Source organism: Silurus meridionalis, chromosome 13, assembly GCF_014805685.1.
Source record: "Silurus meridionalis isolate SWU-2019-XX chromosome 13, ASM1480568v1, whole genome shotgun sequence".
In the NCBI taxonomy this organism is placed as follows: domain Eukaryota; kingdom Metazoa; phylum Chordata; class Actinopteri; order Siluriformes; family Siluridae; genus Silurus; species Silurus meridionalis.
In genome coordinates, this window is record NC_060896.1 from 22,651,180 (window position 1) to 22,671,917 (window position 20,738).

The 20,738-nt window shown below is 39.2% G+C and overlaps 1 protein-coding gene across 2 annotated transcripts in view; it reads right to left on the reverse strand.

Moving 5' to 3' along the window:
- Positions 1-512: 512 nt before the first annotated feature.
- large2 (LARGE xylosyl- and glucuronyltransferase 2) overlaps positions 513-20,738 on the reverse strand; it is an 82,232-nt gene continuing 62,006 nt past the window's right edge. For both annotated transcript variants that reach the window (XM_046864917.1, XM_046864916.1), the window contains 13 exons: positions 17,142-17,419; positions 16,889-16,971; positions 15,862-15,985; positions 12,330-12,501; positions 9,669-9,773; positions 9,436-9,548; positions 9,204-9,329; positions 5,459-5,614; positions 4,087-4,250; positions 3,597-3,875; positions 3,203-3,349; positions 2,376-2,571; positions 513-2,280 (listed from right to left, as the gene is read on the reverse strand). In XM_046864917.1, the coding sequence (XP_046720873.1) occupies positions 2,083-2,280; positions 2,376-2,571; positions 3,203-3,349; positions 3,597-3,875; positions 4,087-4,250; positions 5,459-5,614; positions 9,204-9,329; positions 9,436-9,548; positions 9,669-9,773; positions 12,330-12,501; positions 15,862-15,985; positions 16,889-16,971; positions 17,142-17,419 (2,141 nt within the window). In that variant the 3' untranslated portion in view covers positions 513-2,082. The remainder of the gene's footprint in view (positions 2,281-2,375; positions 2,572-3,202; positions 3,350-3,596; positions 3,876-4,086; positions 4,251-5,458; positions 5,615-9,203; positions 9,330-9,435; positions 9,549-9,668; positions 9,774-12,329; positions 12,502-15,861; positions 15,986-16,888; positions 16,972-17,141; positions 17,420-20,738) is intronic.

Below are 20,738 nucleotides of genomic sequence, written 5' to 3' on the forward strand. Positions count from 1 at the left end.
CATATAGGTTAAAGGCACTTGCTAAATGACACAACTGCAGCAGTGTAATAGGGCTATGGCTTAACCCCCCAACCTTCCAGTCACTTACCCATAACCTTATACCACACTGTCAGCTTTAATTGAGTTCCGCTGGCTGAAGGACATGAGACTGAGGCATCAAGGAGAAGCACTAAATGTTCTTTCTGCTTGAACTTTTTTGCTCTTAATGTCCATTTATTAGTCTATTAAAACACTCGTTTTTGTCCTACATGCAGAGTAACCTGTCATGGGCCAGTGTTGCATTTCTGAGTCTTGTGTTGCCTATAGTTCCCTAGTGTTGTTAGTGGCACCATGATGGCTGACAAGAAAAGTCTAGCAGGCAGAAAGAAAAAAAGAAAGAAAAAAACACAATCTCATGAAAATGGACAGTGTTTTTTTCCCAAATGTGCACCAACCAGAAGTAGGAAAATAATGACTTAACTGTGAATGAATAATAAGTATCACGTCCCATTGTTTGAATAATCCAAAGTCCCTGCACCTTGGTTTCATTTTATTATTATAGAAAGGTTACAAATATTATAAATGTAACTACTAAACCACTATTATATTGGCACCTATACTATAACGGATAATGCCAATGTGATGTTCTGCAAACAGTTACATAAGTAAACTTAAGTATTGATACACAGACATTGAAAAACAATGAAAAACTCCATCCAATTGTCTTAGAAAAAGGGCAAAAATTTATTTAAAGCACTTAACCCCTACATAGAAAAATATGATTGATTTAAGTCGATAATAAATAGAGTACCTCTCGCAGGCCCCGCTGACATGTACAGTAGTACAATCAATATCCAGTTTCACAATACAGCAAAGGCACAGGCATGTACTGCAGACGTGTACTGCAGTGTCTGCAGTAGTGGAGGGTGATCGATGCGAGACAGATGAACTACAATGAGCTAGTGATGTACCACTCACATTTTCCCCAACAATTAGTGAGTACAACTTTCCATAGGGTCTCCACAATCTTTTTTTGTGCACATTGTTCTGCTTTAGTTTCTAACTGTATTACAGGTTGACATATAGTTTTCAGGATTTTCAGCAAAAACCATTCGTAAATAATACAATGTAATTGAACAGTTGAGGGGTCATTTGATGGTCCCTGATGTGGATCACTCATAGCATTTAATAAATATATTTTATTAGAAACATTTTGTTAAATGTTTTCTATCTGAGTTTGAGTGCTGGATATGGAGTATGCATACAAAATGTGTGACAGTTAAGTGAGTCCTAAATGCAGCAATAAACACACGTCCAGACAACCTGTCATGCCTAATGGAAAGAAAACAAGCCAATATCTTCACTATACAAGTGATGTATCCTTATCAAGCATTTGCTCTTTCAGTCAGGTACGCTGCTTGTAAAAATGGAAAAATAATGTGACATTTTCTTTCTAATAATCTCATAATCAAAACTTATACTGTGAGTCAGTGGCCATATCATTTAAAAAGAAACAAAAAAAAGCAGAAATATCTTAAATACTGAGGGATTCATAAGGCTTCGTCTGTTCCTCCAGTTGTGATGCCCTTTCCAAAATAAAAGAGGCTTTAAAAAAGTTCATGTTTTCTCCAAGTCTGCTTAACTCCCCAGATATACTGTTTAAATTTTGTAGAGAGAAAGCCCTGATTGTCAAAATCAAGATCTTATGCTCTCAAGCAAGTAGCTTGGCAGACCTACAAGAAGAGACAAATAGCAGACTTTAACCCTCCAACCCAGCGCTTGAAACCCATGGTTAGGTATTAGCCATCTTCTTTTGGGATTCACTCTCAGTCTTTCATTTTGACATAGCTTGGGATAGTGCTGACATCGCTGTTTTGAGTCTTGAATGTGACAACTATATTCAAAAGCAAGGTTTAAAGCTCTGGTCAGTCTGATCTGCATCCAGCAGATTTGAATAGAAATGCCGACATGTGAACGGACAGTTCAGTACCTTGATACACATTGGACACATCAACATGTCTGAAAGCAGCATGTGGCCAACAGGCCTCCAGGAATAGATCGGAGGTGTCCGCAGTGTGCACGGACATGCGTTAAGGGCTGAATTCAAATGTTCCTCTGAGCAGTGAGGTACTTCAGAGCAGCAGCACCATACTTTCTAGAGAGATCTTGGTGGAACTCATCTTTCAGGGTCGTCAAGCAGAACCGGTAACTCGGACTCGAACGGAACTTCGAAATGTCAAAACTGGGAGCATGGGGCATGTGGATCATGAAGGCATTTGGTAACACCATCAGGTCATATTCCTGTTTAAAAACCAAAGCGTGCTTAGTAAGTAATGAGTCAACCAAAAGCCAGAAAGAAATCATGCAGGTCTCTGAAGTGCACCAAGACATCTTACCAGTGCATCAAGCTCCATGATGTGGGACACTTTGTTCCAGCCAAAGCCCACAAATCTCTGGTCATACTCAGGACAATCCCGCCTGACCACCACGTAGGGCTCAAAGTCTGCCTCCCACTCCACCTTGTATGGTGTAGTGGCAGTTCTCCATTTGGCATAATTGGTTGGTGCATGACCCTTGGTCCATACATGGTACCTGCCAGTCAGAAAACAAGCAAGCATTATTCATTCATTCACCTTCAGCAATGCCCTATATTTAGTGAATCTGAAATCTATCTTGTTAACACCAGGCACATGGAAAATGAATCCACTGAACAGCAGTCCACTTCACACAAACACACCTAGGGGCAATTTAGCCGACTGCTGCCTGTTTTTGGAGGACGGTTGATAGAAAACTGAAGAAACTGAAAGAAACCTATTTGAATAGTAATGACACAGACAGAACCCAAGTTTGAACAAAGGACCATTAAGTTCTTAATGATATGGACTATATATAACAAAAAAAGTGATTATATATGCTATTATGTGGTGTTTTTGCAGTTTATTATTAATACAATTTTTAAGCTTTAGAGCATCTGGTTAAAAACACAGTTATGTAAATTGTAAAATTCACTCCCATGAGTGAATAAACCAGATATGAAACTGCCCCCAAAAAAAAGGTTGAGGGATGTTGCTCATATTTCTAATTCTGTATATTTATACCCAGTGTTAGGGTTCATATAAAAACAACCTGCTTCAGGTCCACTTCAAATTTAAATCTAAATCAAATACAGGTTATTTAAACTTTCTGTACTATATCTACTAAAGAATACTACTGGTCACTGTACCTGAAGGTGTAGAGAGTCCCCATGTCTAGCATTGAGAGCAGTTCAGCTTTGGATTTTGGAAACGAGAGGCGATATCTCAGAGTCTCAAAGGCTGGCACCACCAGAGCCTTTTTGGTGTTGGCCATGTCCAACTGAACGATGGATTTTCTAGAAAAAGGCAATTGACCCAGACAAATCAGAAATCAGAAAATGCTGCTTTGTCTGACATGTTAAAGCAACTTAATCTTGAACAAAAAGGGTTCATCGTTCACATGCATCACATGTTCAAACTTAAAGCAAATTTAAACTGTGAACTTTAAAAAAATTCCTCAAAGTTCCATTTACAATGTTAAGCGACAGAGGAACCCACTCCAATCTGTTTTTGAAAGTTGTAAGCAAATGTTTACTGACTCACCTGAGGTAATCATAGAGTCCGTACATAGGAAGGAAATCTATGTCGGTCAGAAAGACGTAAGGGGTTTTGGCATTTCGGAGAGCCACATTACGAACCAGGTTAACAGGGTAGAACTGGCCCTCCTTGTAGACAATATGGTATCCCACATTCTTTCGGTTTTTGAGGACCTCTGAGGCCTGAGCGTAGCGTAGGAACTGCTGAGCCTCGGCATCTGACATATAGAGTGCCAAACTGATGGGTCCCTCCCAGTGTTTACAGATGGCCTCCAGCATCTGCAGTCTGCACACAAATACACATTACAGCTACCAAATGCACCAGGCCAGACAGAGTATCAGCGCAGGATTAGCAGGGCAATAACAGCTTTAAACCTCTAAATCTAATCATGATCCTTTTAAGAACATATTGATTTTGTGCTTTAATCGAATTATATAAACTCATATGAATCCAGGCAAATGTATAAACACTGCATCAGCAGAATCCTCTTTCTCACCTGTCCATTGACAGCTGGGCCACCAACGTGATATCTGTATCATCCTCAGTGGGTGTGTATTCATACTCCAGGAAATAAAGGTGTACACGGTGCACCATGATTCGCTCGCGCCGGAAATCATAGCACTGATCGTCCTCGTCCAGCTCCTCTAGTGCTTTCTGAAGCTGGAAGACAAGAGTTCAATGTTTTGAATGCTGGTTAAGGTAAGTTCCATGATGCGAGTGAATGTGGTTAAAACAATAACCAGTGGATAAAAATACGAACATTTCCAACACTGCATACAAATTGTATTAGTAACAAAACCAACAAAAAATTACATGTATTATCTTTGTGAAAAAAAGTTATGAGGGATGTCAATCAGTGTAACATTTCCAGTATTCTATCATTTTTTAAATCATATTTACATATTCCAAAAAAGACTCCAGTGCTTAATCTTCTTCTTCTTCCGGCTTCTTCCATTAGGGGTCGCCACAGCGGATCATCCATCTCCATACTACTCTGTCCCCTACATCTGCCTCTTTCAAACCAACCACCTGCATGTCTTCCCTCACCACATCAATAAACCTCCTCCTTGGCCTTCTTCTTTTCCTCCTTCCTGGTGGCTCCATCCTCAGCATTCTTCTACCGATATACCACATGTCCCTCCTCTGCACATGTCCAAACCATCTCAATCTCACCTCCCTCACCTTGTCTCCAAAACATCCTACATGCGCTGTCCCTCTAATAAACTTGTTTCTAATCCTGCCCAGCCTCGCCACTTCCATTGAAAATCTCATCATCTTCAGCTCTGCTATCTCCTGTCTTTAAGTCAACTCCAGTGCTTAATATTCTACCATGAGTCATATAACTTGAGGCTACAGAAATGTGCACCTCCTGAATTTTTGTCCAAATGACCTTGCTTGACATACAAGAAGGGCTTTCAGTAAATGCCTTTTCAATCAAGGGTTCAATTTTTTTTCTTTTTTTTATGCAATCAGGAAAAATTGCCTTTATTGTATACACAATTTCAGGGAACATAAAAACATTTTCATTATTATGTAAAGTATTCTTTTTTCATATTATAAACATATTATTTCTATTTTCTAAAATAAATAAAAATTACTAAAATGTTATATACAAAAGTTAACTAATGCTTTATTATTATTATTATTATTATTATTATTATTATTTCAGTAGTAATGGTAGTAATAGTATCAGTAGTCGCAGTAATAACAATATTTTGCCTGTTTATTGCAGCTATTACAGTCTGCTTATTAGAGTTTTTTTCATTTATTATATATTGTATTAAATCCACTGACATTACTCATAGGGTGATTTGCTTTTCTATTATTAATGTTTTGAATTGTGACTAATAAATACAAAATTTTCTAACCTGTGTACTCTCAGAAGTGGCCTGACTCGGACAGCCGAAGAGTTCTCGCCGGAGAAGATTCCCGTCGTACTCCAGAAAGGTCAAGTAAAGATTCCGGAAAAATTCCACATGTTTGTTTTTTACTCTCAGTTTTTTAGGAGAATTCCAGTGGATGACCTGCAAAGTCACATATGGCCATATATTAATTTTCACTTTTTTTAATTTTCCATTTTCACTTATTTATATACTTACTTATTAGTACGTATATACTTATATATCTACTTTGCAAATATTTACAGAATTTCACATTAGATGGCAAAGTACAGTACAAAAGTCACAGTATATCTGCAACTATAATGTAACTAATAATGAAGTTAAGCGATAACAGCAATATTCACTTTTAGATTTGGCACACAAGATTGTGGATACCTGACCATATTTCTTTTTTTAAACATCCCATTCCACATTTACTGTAATTGCAATTTGCTGTACTAATAACCTCCGCCATTCTGGGAAGATGTAACACTAGATTTAAGATTGTGCTTGTAGAGCGTTTTTATCCTGAAAGTGTTCAGTAGAGTTGGGATCAAAGCTCTGTAGGAGGCCACTCAAGTTCTTCCACTCCAAAGTATGTGAAACCAAATGTTCCTAGAGCTGGCTTTATGCACACAGGCATTGTAATGCTGGAACAGATTTGGGTCTCCTAGTTTAAGTGAAGGAACATTTAATGCTACCACATCCAAAGACATCCTATATAATTGTGTGCCTCCAAGTTTGTGAAAGAAGTTTGGCGGAAGAACCACATATACAGAATAATTTTTACCCACAAATACACACTTCTTTCACTTTCTATTCTTTGTATGTTTATTCATCTGATTTATAATATATATTGTTGGATAAGCATGTAAAACAAATGTTATGGACCAGAAATTTTAGCAAATTTAGGATTTAAAATGTGATGATAAACATTAACTGCTGTATTCCAACAGTCCTTCATTCTCAGTAGTTATATAATATTTGCAATATAATTGTTCCATTAAAGTCCAGACATTTTCTGTTTGCCTTTATAGGATAAGCCCTTGCTCCAATTACACACAAAGTAAGTATAATGTGACTGTATTGTCAGTGTGTGGTTCTCCTACACAAACCCAAACAAAAAATTCACACAACAGCAAAGCAGACGGCTGGACATGTGTCTGTTCAAAATAGTGTGGTCTATATGTAATGCAGAAAATAGGCCTCATTTATAGAGATCCAGCAGATCCATTATCTGTAGGTTTTGTTCACTGTAAAACTATATTGAGACAGGAAACAAGTTGTGTTTTTCTTGTCACATACTGTGATATTTAACTATGGTTCCCAAAGGTAACAAGACTCTGCGTCAGAACACTTTGGGAACGCCTCTGTTGTCCATGCTTTAAATCACGTGTATAATCAGTCCATCACCGGCGGGGTGACATCACAACCAGGAAGCTTAAAAGCAAATGGAGTGAAACCAGCGGCAGCTTCTGAAAAGAGAAGGAAGCGCTGCAGGGATGCAGGCAGTGTGGTATCGAGAAGCATCGTCTCGTTCCCTCAGGGAAACATAGTTCCATACGTAACCTGGAGACATTCCCCTTCAGGAACTCGAGCTGCGTCAGAACGCTTTAGGGAGTCCACATTGTTGCAAATGTCCTGGAGGGAAATTCCATAGGACAAAGCCTTAGAGGCTGCCACACTTCGAGTGGAGTGCGCTCTGACTCGAAGGAGCGGGAAAACCATAGGACTCCACAATCGCATCCACAATCCATCTGCTGAGCGTCTGCTTATTGTTATTTGTGGGCAGTGCGATGTCTTTTGAGACACAAACGGGTCCACCTGAGCTCTGTAAAACCTTTCTCAGATTTCTCAGAGCCGCCATTTCCCCGGGCCTCGGCCCTTGCCTCAAGATGGTGTCTGCTACCTGGTTTATTCGCCCCAGGATATACGCTACCTTCAAGGAGAGCAGCTACCCCTGAGCCCACCGGAGGATCTGGCTTGCCAGCTTGTACAGGAGGCAAGAGGGCAGACGGTTGATATAGGAAACCACAGAGGTGTTACCTGTACAGACAAACACATGGTGACCTCTGAGGTCTGGGAGGAAATGCCTTAGAGCACAAAACACGACCGGCACCTCAAGGCAATTTATGTGCCATGTTAGATGGGATCTTCACCAGAGACCCCGTGCAGAGCGGCAACTCATGATTGCTTCCCACCCATGAGAGACACATCTGTCATAAGTGCTTTGCGACGCCCAGGAACTCCCAGCATGGGGCGCTAAGTCAGAACCCCTGGGATGTCCACACATATCTAAGACACGTAGTGCTCGCTGCATGACCTACATTGTAGAAAGTGGATTGCCCTTCCGGGAAACTGGAGCCGTAACAACGACCTGGAGCAGCTCTAGGGGCCTCCTGAGAGGCGGCGAACCCCCCCACGTCTGCTACGATGCCGGATGGAGAGCAAGGAGGATGTTCCCTAAAGCACAGAGGGTGGCAGGGTTAATGATCCAGCTTTGCACATCGCGATGCCAGGAGGTGTCGGGTTGTGATGGTGGTGGCTGCGCCTGCCAAGCAGCCCCACAGAGGTGATGTAGGAAGAAATGCTGGAATGCTGCCGATTGCTTCATAGCGTCGTCGAAAAGGCCCGTTGGCACCAGCAGGGCGTCCAGGAGAAAAGCCCTATCTCTTTCGGAAAGGTCCAAATATGCCTCTCCGTGGAAACAAGGGTGACCATAGACCGGCCAATGGCCTTAGCGGTCTCCTTAGTGGCCGTTAGGGAGATGTCCATAGTGCAACGCAGTTCACAGACCTTCTCGCCACCCAGGGCATCTCCTGGCACGGAGGCAGTGACCGGGTTGCAGGAAGCGCTCGTACAGCTTGCTAGGTGGACAAGCCTTCTGCTGATTCAACCCCTCTGTGAGGTCCACTTGCAAACCCCAGGTCCTAGCATGCCACTTTGCTTTGGCTAAAGTGGGGCCAAAGCCACGGGGAGCAGGAGCACCCTCCTCAACGAGTGTTCTCATGCGAGCGCAATATGCGTATTCGGCTCCCTTGAGAACCGGCTTAGCATGCTCCGCTCCCAGACAAGCAACACACAGTATGTGCGTATCCCCCCACGCCGTAATATAGCGGGGGCAAGGAGGAACGCACGGATGGAAGCAATGCTTCGTCTTTCTGGTCGCTTTAATCGTGTAACCACCGCGATAAACCCGGTTACATGAAGATATGGTTTACATGGGTTGGAGTTAAGGATTATAAATTGACCTGCTATAGAGTACTGAACAGCATTGGAATGAATTGGAACACTTACTGTGCCCCAGGCCGCCCCACCTCACCTACAAAACCACACTCTAGTGGAACATCTTCCCAGAAGAGTGGAGGTTAATATAACAGAAGATAAAGGCTAAATGTAGAATGGGATGCTCAAGAAGCACATACCAATCTTATGGTCAGATGTCCATAAATTTGTACCAAATAGTGTACATATAGTATATGCAGTGGGAAAGACAGTCTTGATAGTTAAGGGTGGTTTGCTTATATAGTGAACATCATGAATAAATAGACATAAGCCTAACTAGATATTAGTTGCTTTAATGACTGTGATGCTTCGCTGCCACAGTCGAACTGAAGTCATCAAATAAAATTCTCTCCTTTTGTTTTAGAAAGTGAAACTCTCAACTATTGTCACACCAACTTCGTACTGAATAACATACATTGCACGCTGTACATGTCATATTCTTCCTTACCTTAAGATCTGACACTTCTGTGTAGCACTGCTCAGAGCGAGTGTGGTCTGATAACTGTACATTCCAAAAGCATGGCAGCTGGTGCACAAGAACCGGGTTCTGTTTTATGATTGCATTGAAAATATCCTGCACACACACACACACACACACAAACATACAACACTTATTTTAGAAAGCTTCAACGATATTGTTTGTCAGTAATAGAATAACAGCTTGGTCATATCACCCTGACCTGATCAGCCAGGGAAGTGGAAAGCATGCTCATTAGCTCTCTCTCCGCTGTTAACCTCCACATCTGCTCCCACCCAAGCTTTCTTAAGCGCTCCAGGTAGAGCAGGATCACCCCTGCAGCATTAAAAGAGAAACATTTATTTTAGCAGTATCATTAAAAAATGCCATAGAAATTAGTTCCCCTCGATGAGTCTTCCGCCTCATCACAGGCATGTGTGCAGATGTTCTTTTTACCTGTGTTGAAGCCACGTCCCAGAGCAGGCCAGGGCTTGTGGTTCTTCCAGAGGTTACCCAAGTACCAATCACTCTGGTTCTCGACGAGTCCAATAACTTGCTTTGCTGCAATAAGAAATAATAAAAGTCATCCATCTTCCCCACAAATAACGATCAGGTGATTTCCACCAATACTACTTTTTACACATATGCGTATGAAGTAAAGGTTAAGACCTTTTTAAACACCCACTTGTCCTTCACAACCTATATGCATAACTCAATAGCCTAAAACCTGACCAAAATCTCTTGGACAGAGCACATCTCAGGCTTGTCTCAATTTTCCTTGAAATATAATCATTAAAGCTTCAAATATATTTGCATTCATGTGTAAATCTATTTAACAGCTCATGACTTTGAAAAATTTACATTTGCACAATGATGCTGTTTGAAGAAATTCGCCCAGCAAATCACATGTTCAACAGGAGAGATGTATCAGATCATGAGAAGTAAAAATGTCTCCTCATTCCAAGAACTTTAAGTTTGGAAACACCTAGTCCTTTATCCTTTTTGGGAGACACATGAATGATCCCTTTTTTTTTAATATGCAACAAACTAAGTTTCAGAGTTTCAGGTGAAATACATGTAGTTATGTTACGTTTCAGTTTATGAGTTTCTGTTAATGCTTGGAGAACAGGCTAACTTATTAAAAATATGTAGCTTTAATGGTGAAGGGAATACTGAATCAATATAGCTACCATACCATACGTGCAGTTCCTGTGGACTTCAGACAATTGGAAACAACTTTACCATACAACAAGACAATGAGAAGCATACAAGTTCTGTAAGCATTATTTAGAGAGCCAAAAGTCAGCTTGAGTGTTATCTATTGTGGAACAGCCTGCCCAGTCACTGTACCTAAATCCTAATGAACTCCTCTGGGATGAATTAGATCACAAGGTCAGAATAAAATATTCTACAAGCAAAGAATACCTTTGGCAAGTTTTACAAGAGGCATGGCAAAGAATTGCAGCTGAACAAAATAAAATGAACTATCCGAATACCAACAGTTTGTAGAGCTGTTATTCATGCAAATGGAGGATTTTTCAATGAAAATAAAGTAACATTTGTACCATTCATCTAATATCTCTCATATATTCGCTAGGTCAAAGTAAATATTTATACTGTTAAATTATAAATTGTTTTTGCATATAAATGAACCTGCATCTTTCTTTTGGCTTCTCCCATTAGGGGTCACCACAGCGGATCATCCGCATGTTTGATTTGGAACGTTTCAAGCTGGATGACCTTCCTAACGCAACCCTCCCCATTTATCCGAGTTTGGGACCGGCACTAAGAGTGGCTGGGGTTGGTTCCCTGACCGGGGATCGAACCCGGGCCGCAGCGGAGAGAGCGCCGCATCCTAACCACTAGACCACCAGGGACCCCTGTATAAATGAACATGCATAAATCTCTTAAAAACAATAACAGACTGGTACTGTATATTCTAATATTTTGGTATTACATTGTTTCTATATGATGTTTTGGTGTGTAATGAGAGTGTAAGTAATTATTAATTATTCGATTAATTCGATTTAATTGGATAAAGTAGTATATTACCACAGAATTAGTTTAAAATACACCATGCATATTTAAAAGAAATAAAACAGGCTTAGCCTGAAGTCAGTAAAACAGAACCAAAATAGCAAATACATCATTTAGGACCAAAGTGGGATTGGAAATACAAATTGTCTCATCAGCACAGACACATTCATTTCTGACCACAAAAATTACAACTGGACGTTCTGGAAAACATTCAAAACTAGAAATATGTGCACAAAAATAAACCTTAGATCTCTTATGCAACAATCCTGAGATCAAGTGTGAAAAAAAAAAAGTTTTTATCAATAACTCTCTGTAAATCAATGTTTTCCACTACTTTCTTTTCACCACAGTTAATTGTTCCAGCATTGACACCTTCTAAGTATTCGAAAAATCTTTCGAGCATGCAAAATGTTGCCAGGTTCACAAACGCTTTGTGCATATCATTGGCACGAAGAATGTGATATTGATTTAAATAGAGTTTCTGTATCTCTGCATAATCATGCTCTCGATTCTATGAAAATAGTCTACAGTGGAGGAATTGAATAAAAGAGAACTAAAAAGGGAAAATGCTGGATATTATGCTATTGAGCAATGTAACAATAACACGGTGGTGCTCGAAGTTGGCTATTGAGTTCCCCAGAAGTATGTGATATACTGGCAGTGGGTCTGAGATTGTATTCATTTGTAATGACACGGTGACGACTGAGATCAAAAGCCAACTACTGTGAACAGTGAGAAATTGTTTATTTCCTAATCTTGGCTAGTATAAATAATGTCAACTTCAATCAAACTACAATCAGAATAACATGAGAAATGTGCTTTTCAGGCTTTAAGTATAGTGTTTAGAGCTGAATTTCAGAAAAACTAAGGATTTCACTAGTTGGCTTTAGTAAGTAGATCTAATAGCAGCGAGGATTATTTCAACAGTCAGAAATAATACATGCTTGGAATTTTTGTGCAAATGTTTGGGTAGCACCAATTTTAATGCTACTAACATCACAACATATCAGGACACCCTGGTGTTTGGTCCTGGATGCTCGCTGGGACATTAAAGGTCATACGAGTAATTGTAGTAATTACCTGTGAACTTTTTAAAGATGGCCCATAGCTCAGCAATATCAGTAGCAAAAGTGATGTCCGTATCGAGCACAATGACTTTCGAGAGGTCAGAAGGCATCGCTTTGGTGAGCGTCAGTTTCATCAGGCCATAAATTCCTGAATAGTGTTTGTTGGGTATCCATGAAACCTCCGGCTAAAATAACAAAAGACAGAAATGAGAGAGAGAGAGAGAGAGAGAGAGAGAGAGGGTTAGTGTTTAAGGTGTCACTAGAATAACCTGGTCTCATTCCTTGGGTTTTTTCTGCTTGTAATAGCATCACTCCCGACAGAAGGGACCTTGTCAGTAATGTCTCTTTCATCTCAGCGCATACATATTTATTGATGAGAAGCGTGGCAAAAATGATCTGGTGGACAAGAGATAAAAGACTGAATTGCAGAGATAGCATCCACTTAAGAGTGCAGAGTTCCTGTGTTTTTAGATGCATGTAATGACTACAAAGGCTCTGAGCCAAACAACAACACAATCAGAGGTGAAAGCAGAGAAAGAGCGGGAGTGCGAGAGGGAGAGTCAAATCGAAGACACACACACCCGTGGCGAACGTGTACGTGATGAATATGTGTAGAGATTTGATGAATATGCATTTTCACACTGCGTATTATGGGAAAACAAAATGCTCTTTGTATGTCAGCACGCAGATGCCACAATGCCGCACGAACCAAACAAAACAACTTATAAATGCACTTTGAATAATTTAAAAGTCGCTGCAGAAGCAAAAAAAAAAAAAAAAGGATTGCGTAATCACTTCCAATATGTGAACAAAAATGAAAATTCCTTCACTCCATAATCTCTGCAGATATTCCATGCTGAGAACAGAAGGCCTCCCAGGGAGAGTGATGCCATCAGGATGCTATAGTATGCACAACCCGATGGCTTCCACTTACAAAAGCAGCAAGCATTACTAGCTTCGTGCCTCCTGCACTTGCAGCAACTCACAGCATGCTTCAGCAACAGCCCCAGCTTCAGAAGCACCCTGTCAGTGTTCCATCTAGACATGTTTTTACATATCTACAGCTTACTCCCAGCTAATTTTAGACATTATTTATCCTACATATGGTTTTAACATCCACACATATGACTTAAATACATTTCCTAATGGCTGCATTATCCTGTATGGTATGAAAGCCTATCCTGGTAACACTGGTCACCTTGAGGAAACACATGCTGTGAGGTGGCAATGCTACCCACAGTGCCATTGTGTCACTATATATATATCGCAGGCATGATTGCCTCTGGGGCTTTAGCCAGTGTTACTGTAGAACATTTGTTCTGAGACTGCAAGATCCCCATGCAACCATGTTCTTCTCTGCTATGGACCATAAACCTCTGGGGTCAAGAACAGTACAGTTTAAGTCTACTCTTTGCTATTCTGTATTGTGCACCAAAGTGACCACAGTAGTAAGGAGTACTGCCCTGAAACATCTGGAGTACTACATACAGGCAGTTTCACCCCTCAACGATATACCGTTCTACACTGCATTAAAGTATACACGACATCTGAGCAGATGCAAAACTTCTTGTCGTTACATTCACATTTAACATAATTTACATATGCAAGTATGTCTAAGCGGACTCTTGGTCAAAATGGTACGACCCAGCACCAGTGAACATCAAGCTACTAAGTATCATCTAGTTTTTCTGCCTGGTTGTTCCAATACACTGGTGGGTAGGTCAAGATATCTCAACTGTTGCAATGTTGTTGTGCCAGGTAATATACAGTAAGTCTTTTACCACTGTCCAAGCCAAGGTGTCTAGACAGTGTCTTCCCACCAAGCTGGAATCTTTGCCATTATCCCAAGACATTAGATGCATCTTTTAGTAGATTTCATCCACTGTGGATTTCATACCACCATAGTGGTCAATCATTTCTCTAAGGCTTGTTTGATCCCTTTTCCAAGTCTCAGCACTTTTTATGAGACAGTTGAAGCCCTGTTTTAGCCGGTTTGCCTTACTCAAGACATCGGCCCTCAAGTCTGGAAAGTGTTCATTTAGAGACTGGTCACTGACCTCAGCCTCATGACTGGCAAGCAAAATCCATTACACTCATGGAGAGGTTGAACCAAGAACTAACCTCTACAGCTACTGTGGAGAATCAGCAGGGTAATTAGTGCAAGATTCACCCTGAGGAGAAGCCCAGACCTTTATTATTCACAATTCTATAGGTTACTTGGGCTTGATAACTTGTATTACCTGGGGTTCAACCTGCCTTGGACTCCAACTTTTTCCATTCAACCCATTAAATTTAAATTTTGACCTGAGGTAAAATAAGTGTAAATGTCTACTCTCTGTGAAAAGGAAATGATAGTGTCACCCTCCATCTATCTATTATTAATGCATCCACCTGCCATCATTTACATTTACATTTACGGAATTTAGCAGACGCTCTTATAAAGAACGACGTGCAAAAGTGCTTTGAGTCTCTATCAATGAATAAATCAACACCAGTTCACTAGATTACAAACTTAAGATATCATCAGCCTACAGGATTTAAAAAACAAAACACAAAAAACAAAGCAAACCAGGGAAAAAATTGCTAGTTTATGTGTTTCAGGAAGAGGTAGGTCTTCAAATGTCACATGATGATAGCAAGCAACCCTGCTGTTTGGACCTCTAGGGGAAAGTTCATTCCACCACCTTGGTGCCAGAACAGAGAAGAGACTAAAAGTAAACCTACCTCTTACCCTTAGGTACCCAGGTATAGGAGACCAGTCGAGCAGTGCTAGAAGATCTCAGGCAGCATAGTGCAGTGCAAGGAGTGATAAGGTCTTTAGGGTAAGAGGGTGCTGGTCCTTTTTTGGCTTTGTAGGCAAGCCAGTGGAGGGAGGAAGGAAGGAATGAAGTCCAAGCATGGGAGGAGCTTTGGGCCATAATATCCATTACTACTTATATTGTAATAAGTAAGTAATATTAGGTATTCAAAATTAACACTAGAATTATGTTGCAATAAAATATAATAAGATGCCTTAAGTTAGTGGGGCATTCTAATAGCTCAAGAGACAAGAAGAGTAGTGTCATCTGATTTTTTTTCCTAAATGCAATCACATTCCCAGGTATAAAGGGTAATTTGAAACTGCACGTTAAGAACATATGATAGAGGTCGATAAGATTAGTGTAACATTAACTAGCTTTGGTTTTTGAAATATGGTCTAAGAGCGGAAATTGACCTTTCCTCTCACTAAACTGCTCTGCTCTGAAGTTTCATTTCTGTTTGCCTTGAAAATTCTTATGTGAAAATGTATTTGTTTGAAAAATCTCGGAGCAGATATAATCTTAACAGCATGATGGCCAATCAAAGAAAGTATGAAGATTAATGAATTGTATGATATATTATGTAATATAAGATACATATTATTATTGCATTTCTATGTAATCTAAATACTTACCACAATCCATAATACATACTGGCTGATGGACTAACTGTTCTGCCAAGGCTTGCTATTAGGTTTTGAGATCAAATATGGATATTTTGAACAAAAGATGTGAATAGGTTGTTACCTTTAGTTCATCAGCATCATAGAAGCTGACTTGCACTGATGGTACCATCCAGGACTGAAACAACGTGCTGAGGATCTGATTGGCCACTGTGTCAGTTATGAAGTGAAAATGCAAAGGATTTCTCCTGGAACGATGAGATGAACAAAAGAGAGTCATAAGTAAAAGTCATAAAGGATATAAACTTGTACTAACATTAAAATCAGTGTTGGATGATTGTTGAAGCAAATAGAATATGACTGTAAACTTTTTATATAATATCTGGCCAAAGGTGTGTGGATACCTGATGATCAGTGTTGTGCTTTTTAAACATTGACTATTCTAGATTTAGTCTCTCTTTGCTGTTATAATAAATTCCACTCCACTTTTATGTAAAGGCTTTCCACTAGATTTTTGGGACATATCTGTGGGCATTTGCCCTGTCAATCACTAGAGTATTAGCAAGGTCAGGTTCTGATGTACATTAAGAAGCACTGAAGCACAGTCAGTTTTCCAGTTCATCCCAAAGGTGTTTAGTGAGGTTTAGTGAGGTTCTTTACAGAACACTAAAGATCTTTTACTCCAACTTTGGCTAAACATATTTGATATCACATATGTATATATCTATATCTATATCTATATCCAGTATATATATATATATATATATATATATATATATATATATATATATATATATATATATATATATATATAAATAAAGGTATATCTTATCTTATCTTATATATATTATACAATAGGATGCGCTTGTGCACTTCCATATGTGTGGCAACAGATTGGTAATGTGCCATATACAGGTGTGATGGTCAGGTGTCTACAAATATTTGGCCATATGTATAGTGTATATATACTAAGCTTTACTTATCTTTCCATTCAACGTTCAGGACAAGCTTGAACACTGAATGGAACTGAATGGAAGCCTGGCTTGACCTGTAGTACCATTTGTATTATCATGTAATCCTGTGTTAATATCACATCTTGTACTAAGTAATGAAAATGTAACAAGTGATTGAACTGGATGTTCCTAGCTTACCTGTGGAATAAGATGGACTTGACCAGAGTGACCACGTCTCGGCTGGCGTTGTGACCCGCACACACACATGCCACGTGAATCAGCTGTGCACACAGACAGAATATGTTAAAATGTTAAATTCAAAGTAATTCAAGCTTCCCTGACAATTTACATCTCTCATTATGTCTCTCTGTATAAAGACCCCCTTTGGTGCTACATTGTCCCATTGATTTAAACTCTGGCACAGCTAAACCAGTGGTGCCAATCCTCTTACCTCACACTTCTCTGCAGTAGGCGAACGGACACACCCGCTGTGATTGGCCCGTTCCTCCGCCGTGTTCTCGACGTCCTCTGCTCCCGTATCTGCTGATGCCACCCACTGCTGGTTGGCATAATTACCTTCGGTCTGGCCCTGGGATTGGCTGAGCTGGAGGCGAATCTGCCGGTTCTCTTCCTCCACCTGGCGAACCCGAGACGCAAGCACCTCCCGCTCGAGGAAGCGCGCCTCCGTGGACTCCAGAAGACATGGAGCAAGGAGTAAGGAGCGACCATCTGTCATCACATGACCAGATTTCAGAGTTTAGGAATTTTATCGCAGCATTAGTAATCCAAATCAACAATATTTACTACTGGCTGTTTAGTCCATTGCTTGTCGAAGAAGCTATGAAATCCTATCCATCACATAACGAGCAGTTTTGACAGACAGCATACTGCAGCACTGAGAAACCACCATGACATCTAGTGTAGACAGTGCCCTCAACTTATATAACATAAAGAATGGCTTAAACCCTTTACATCGTTAAATAGGAGCCACTGAACAGTAGGAGGAAGAGCATCAGGCACTTATCTACTAGACACACTAGCAATGACTTCATGTTTAAACCAAATCAATTATCTCACTGCAGCTTTGTACACAATGGAAATTGAAATAGAATGGAAGCAAAGCAATATTTGTAAGTGTAGATCACCCCTGGCAATGAAAATTAAGAATGAGACTGTGAAAAAATTTAAGTAACCTGGGGATATACAGTACATAGTTATAAATTGTGTCTGCTCAGTGCAAGATTGCCAGACCTTCCCCAAAAGGCTCTTGGTTATAAGGTAAAATATACAGTATGTATTAAATGTCATAGTTGTAACTGTCTCACTAGTGAAGAAAAAGAAAGATGGGAATTCAAATAAAGTTAACTAGGTGGAAGGTGAAACTTCAGCTACAGTATTTCTAAAACATTTTAAAACATTTGTTTGTATTTGACAAACTTTAAAAAATCTTTTGAAGCTTTAGGCCAAACTATTCTCACTAGGCACAAAGTTGGAGTGTTCAACCTTGATGAGACATCAATTCATTGCAAAGCTCCAAACACAGACATTCAAACACTCATTCATCCTGGGAATAAATTTGAGTAAATATTTAGAATACCAGAGAACCCAGATAAAGTCCTCAAAAAAAAAGAGAAGAATATGCAAAACCTCACAAAGACAGTAATTTCAGGATTACACTAGAGATCTCAAACTGTCAGGTGGAAATCATACCCACTGAGCCACCTCTAGATATAACATTGTATTTTCTTATATTTTCCAGTATTCCGGTATATCAAGTATCACAAATACAGAATTTTTCAACAATTTGTCGGTCTATCTGATGTAACAGTCAATAAATTACTTTCTTTTTAATGCAACAGTTCTGCAACTATGTTTTCTCAAAAAAGCTGGCTTCAAAATGGAGACGCTGCATTTTCTGGTTTATTGTTAACATGACAAGCTACATTTTTGTCTTATTGTCTTAAAGAGAAAAAAAATGAGAAGTGTTGGGGAGGGAATAACTGTTTGTAGTTGCTATAATATAAGAGATAACAAGTAACCTTTTTCAATGGATATTATGGATATTATATGTAACTGAAAATAGAAAAAGTGTATTGTAAAGCATTAGTGATAAAAAAACTTACTTTGTCATATTGTCACCACATTCTTTCTCTCTCTCTCTCTCTCTCTCTCTCTCTCTCAAACACAAACACACATATATACAAAGCATCATTACTCTTATTATCACAAATGTAAAAAACTGGAGAGCTGCTCTAATCTAGATTAAAAAAAAAAACTAACACTCAAACACCCACGTTAACACACAAACACACAAATGCGCACATGCAGATGAAGTGCAGACAGCCTGAGGTTCAGAGGGAAATATTCATCACCAATTTTTGATTCCAATAAAAGCTACATAAACATGCTCTGGCATTTCATCAGCAGTGTACTGCATCACCGGCGTAAAGGATCATCTGGATTGCTGGCCCATTAAGCATCTGAATCCAGACTGCACCTTATGCTAATGACTTTAATGAATTTAGCACTTATTTTCAGATTAACGGTACGAACGCTAAGCGAGCGCTCGGCCTCTTTCCTTTCGCAAAAGACGAGGCAGGCTCTTCACCCATCACTCAAGCATAATAATCCTCATTTATCTGCTTTCGAAACAATTACGCTGCTGACAACTTATTCGTTTCTGCGTTGACTGTTTGTTTGTTTCACGGAGCTTAACGTTTCTCTCTTGACTGCCTCCCTTAATACCTAGTTTCCAATGGGATGAAATTCCCTTTAGATATTTGCTACATCTGTTGTTCCAATAAAAATGTTGCAGTTTCCATCTTTCCGCTAGAGACACTGGGCAAACCCCAATTTTCAACAAAATATTGGCACTTCATTTGGGGGCCAAATACATAATTTTCACACGGTTCTTTTTTTTTATCACATTCATAATCTTTGCATGAATAGTTTACAAACAAACGCTGAACACTATATAGACTGACAGGTTGAATTTTACAAACATACACTGATTCTGAAGGTTTTATGCAACTTTTCCTTTACAAGTTATGCAAAAAACACAGTAGTGAGTGATTAGTGACATTTTTCTGTAATATTGTTCCCCCGATTCTGGCAAGTTATTGGCTTGTTTTTCCTAATGTTTACTTATGCTTTTACTAGTGTTCATGACACTTTAACAAATGTATTAAATGTTATTAAACATATGACACTATACTTATACCATACATTATTACTTTTAAAGAACTCAATTTCATGGCGTTGTGAGAAGTAGATACCGTAGGACGGCAAGTGACCATATATTGAAAATCCTTCAGAATAGTATCTACTGCTTATATCAAATCCTCAGGAAGCCTATTAACCAGGTAAAATGAATGGTTTTAATACCCTCTAACTAAAGCATTAATTTAACATATGAACATTTATGACTCTCTACATTTATAAAGCACGATTTCTACCTTCTACAATGTTCTCATGAAAGTTAGTGTCACAAAAGTCAGTAAATACAAGCTTGTAATTTAATAATAATATTAATAATAATAATAATAATAATAATAATAATAATCATCATCATCATCATCATCATCATTCTTAAATGTAAAGACAAAGTTGCATAAAATCTCCATAGCTCATTAGAGTTTATAAATTCTGCAGGGTGGCTTTTTAGATCAGTAATAAGGGAAATTTTTAAACAGAAAACAAAATTAAAGTTGTAGAGTAGCCTAGGCAATGTCGGGACTTAAATTCGATTGAGATGCTGTGGCATGACCTTAAACAAGCCATTCATGCTAGAAAAGTCTTCAATGAGGCTGAATTAAAACAATTTTGCAAAGAAGAGTGGGTAAAATTCCACCAAAGCAATGTAAAAGACTCATTTTCAGTTATCACAAATGCTTGATTGCAATCTTTGCCACTGAGGGTGGCAAAATCGGTTAATAGGTTTGGGGCAATTACTTTTTCACATAGGGCGGTTTGGAAAGCAATTTCCCCATAATAAATAAAATCATCATTTAAAAACTGCATCTTGTATTTACTTGAATATCTTTGTTTA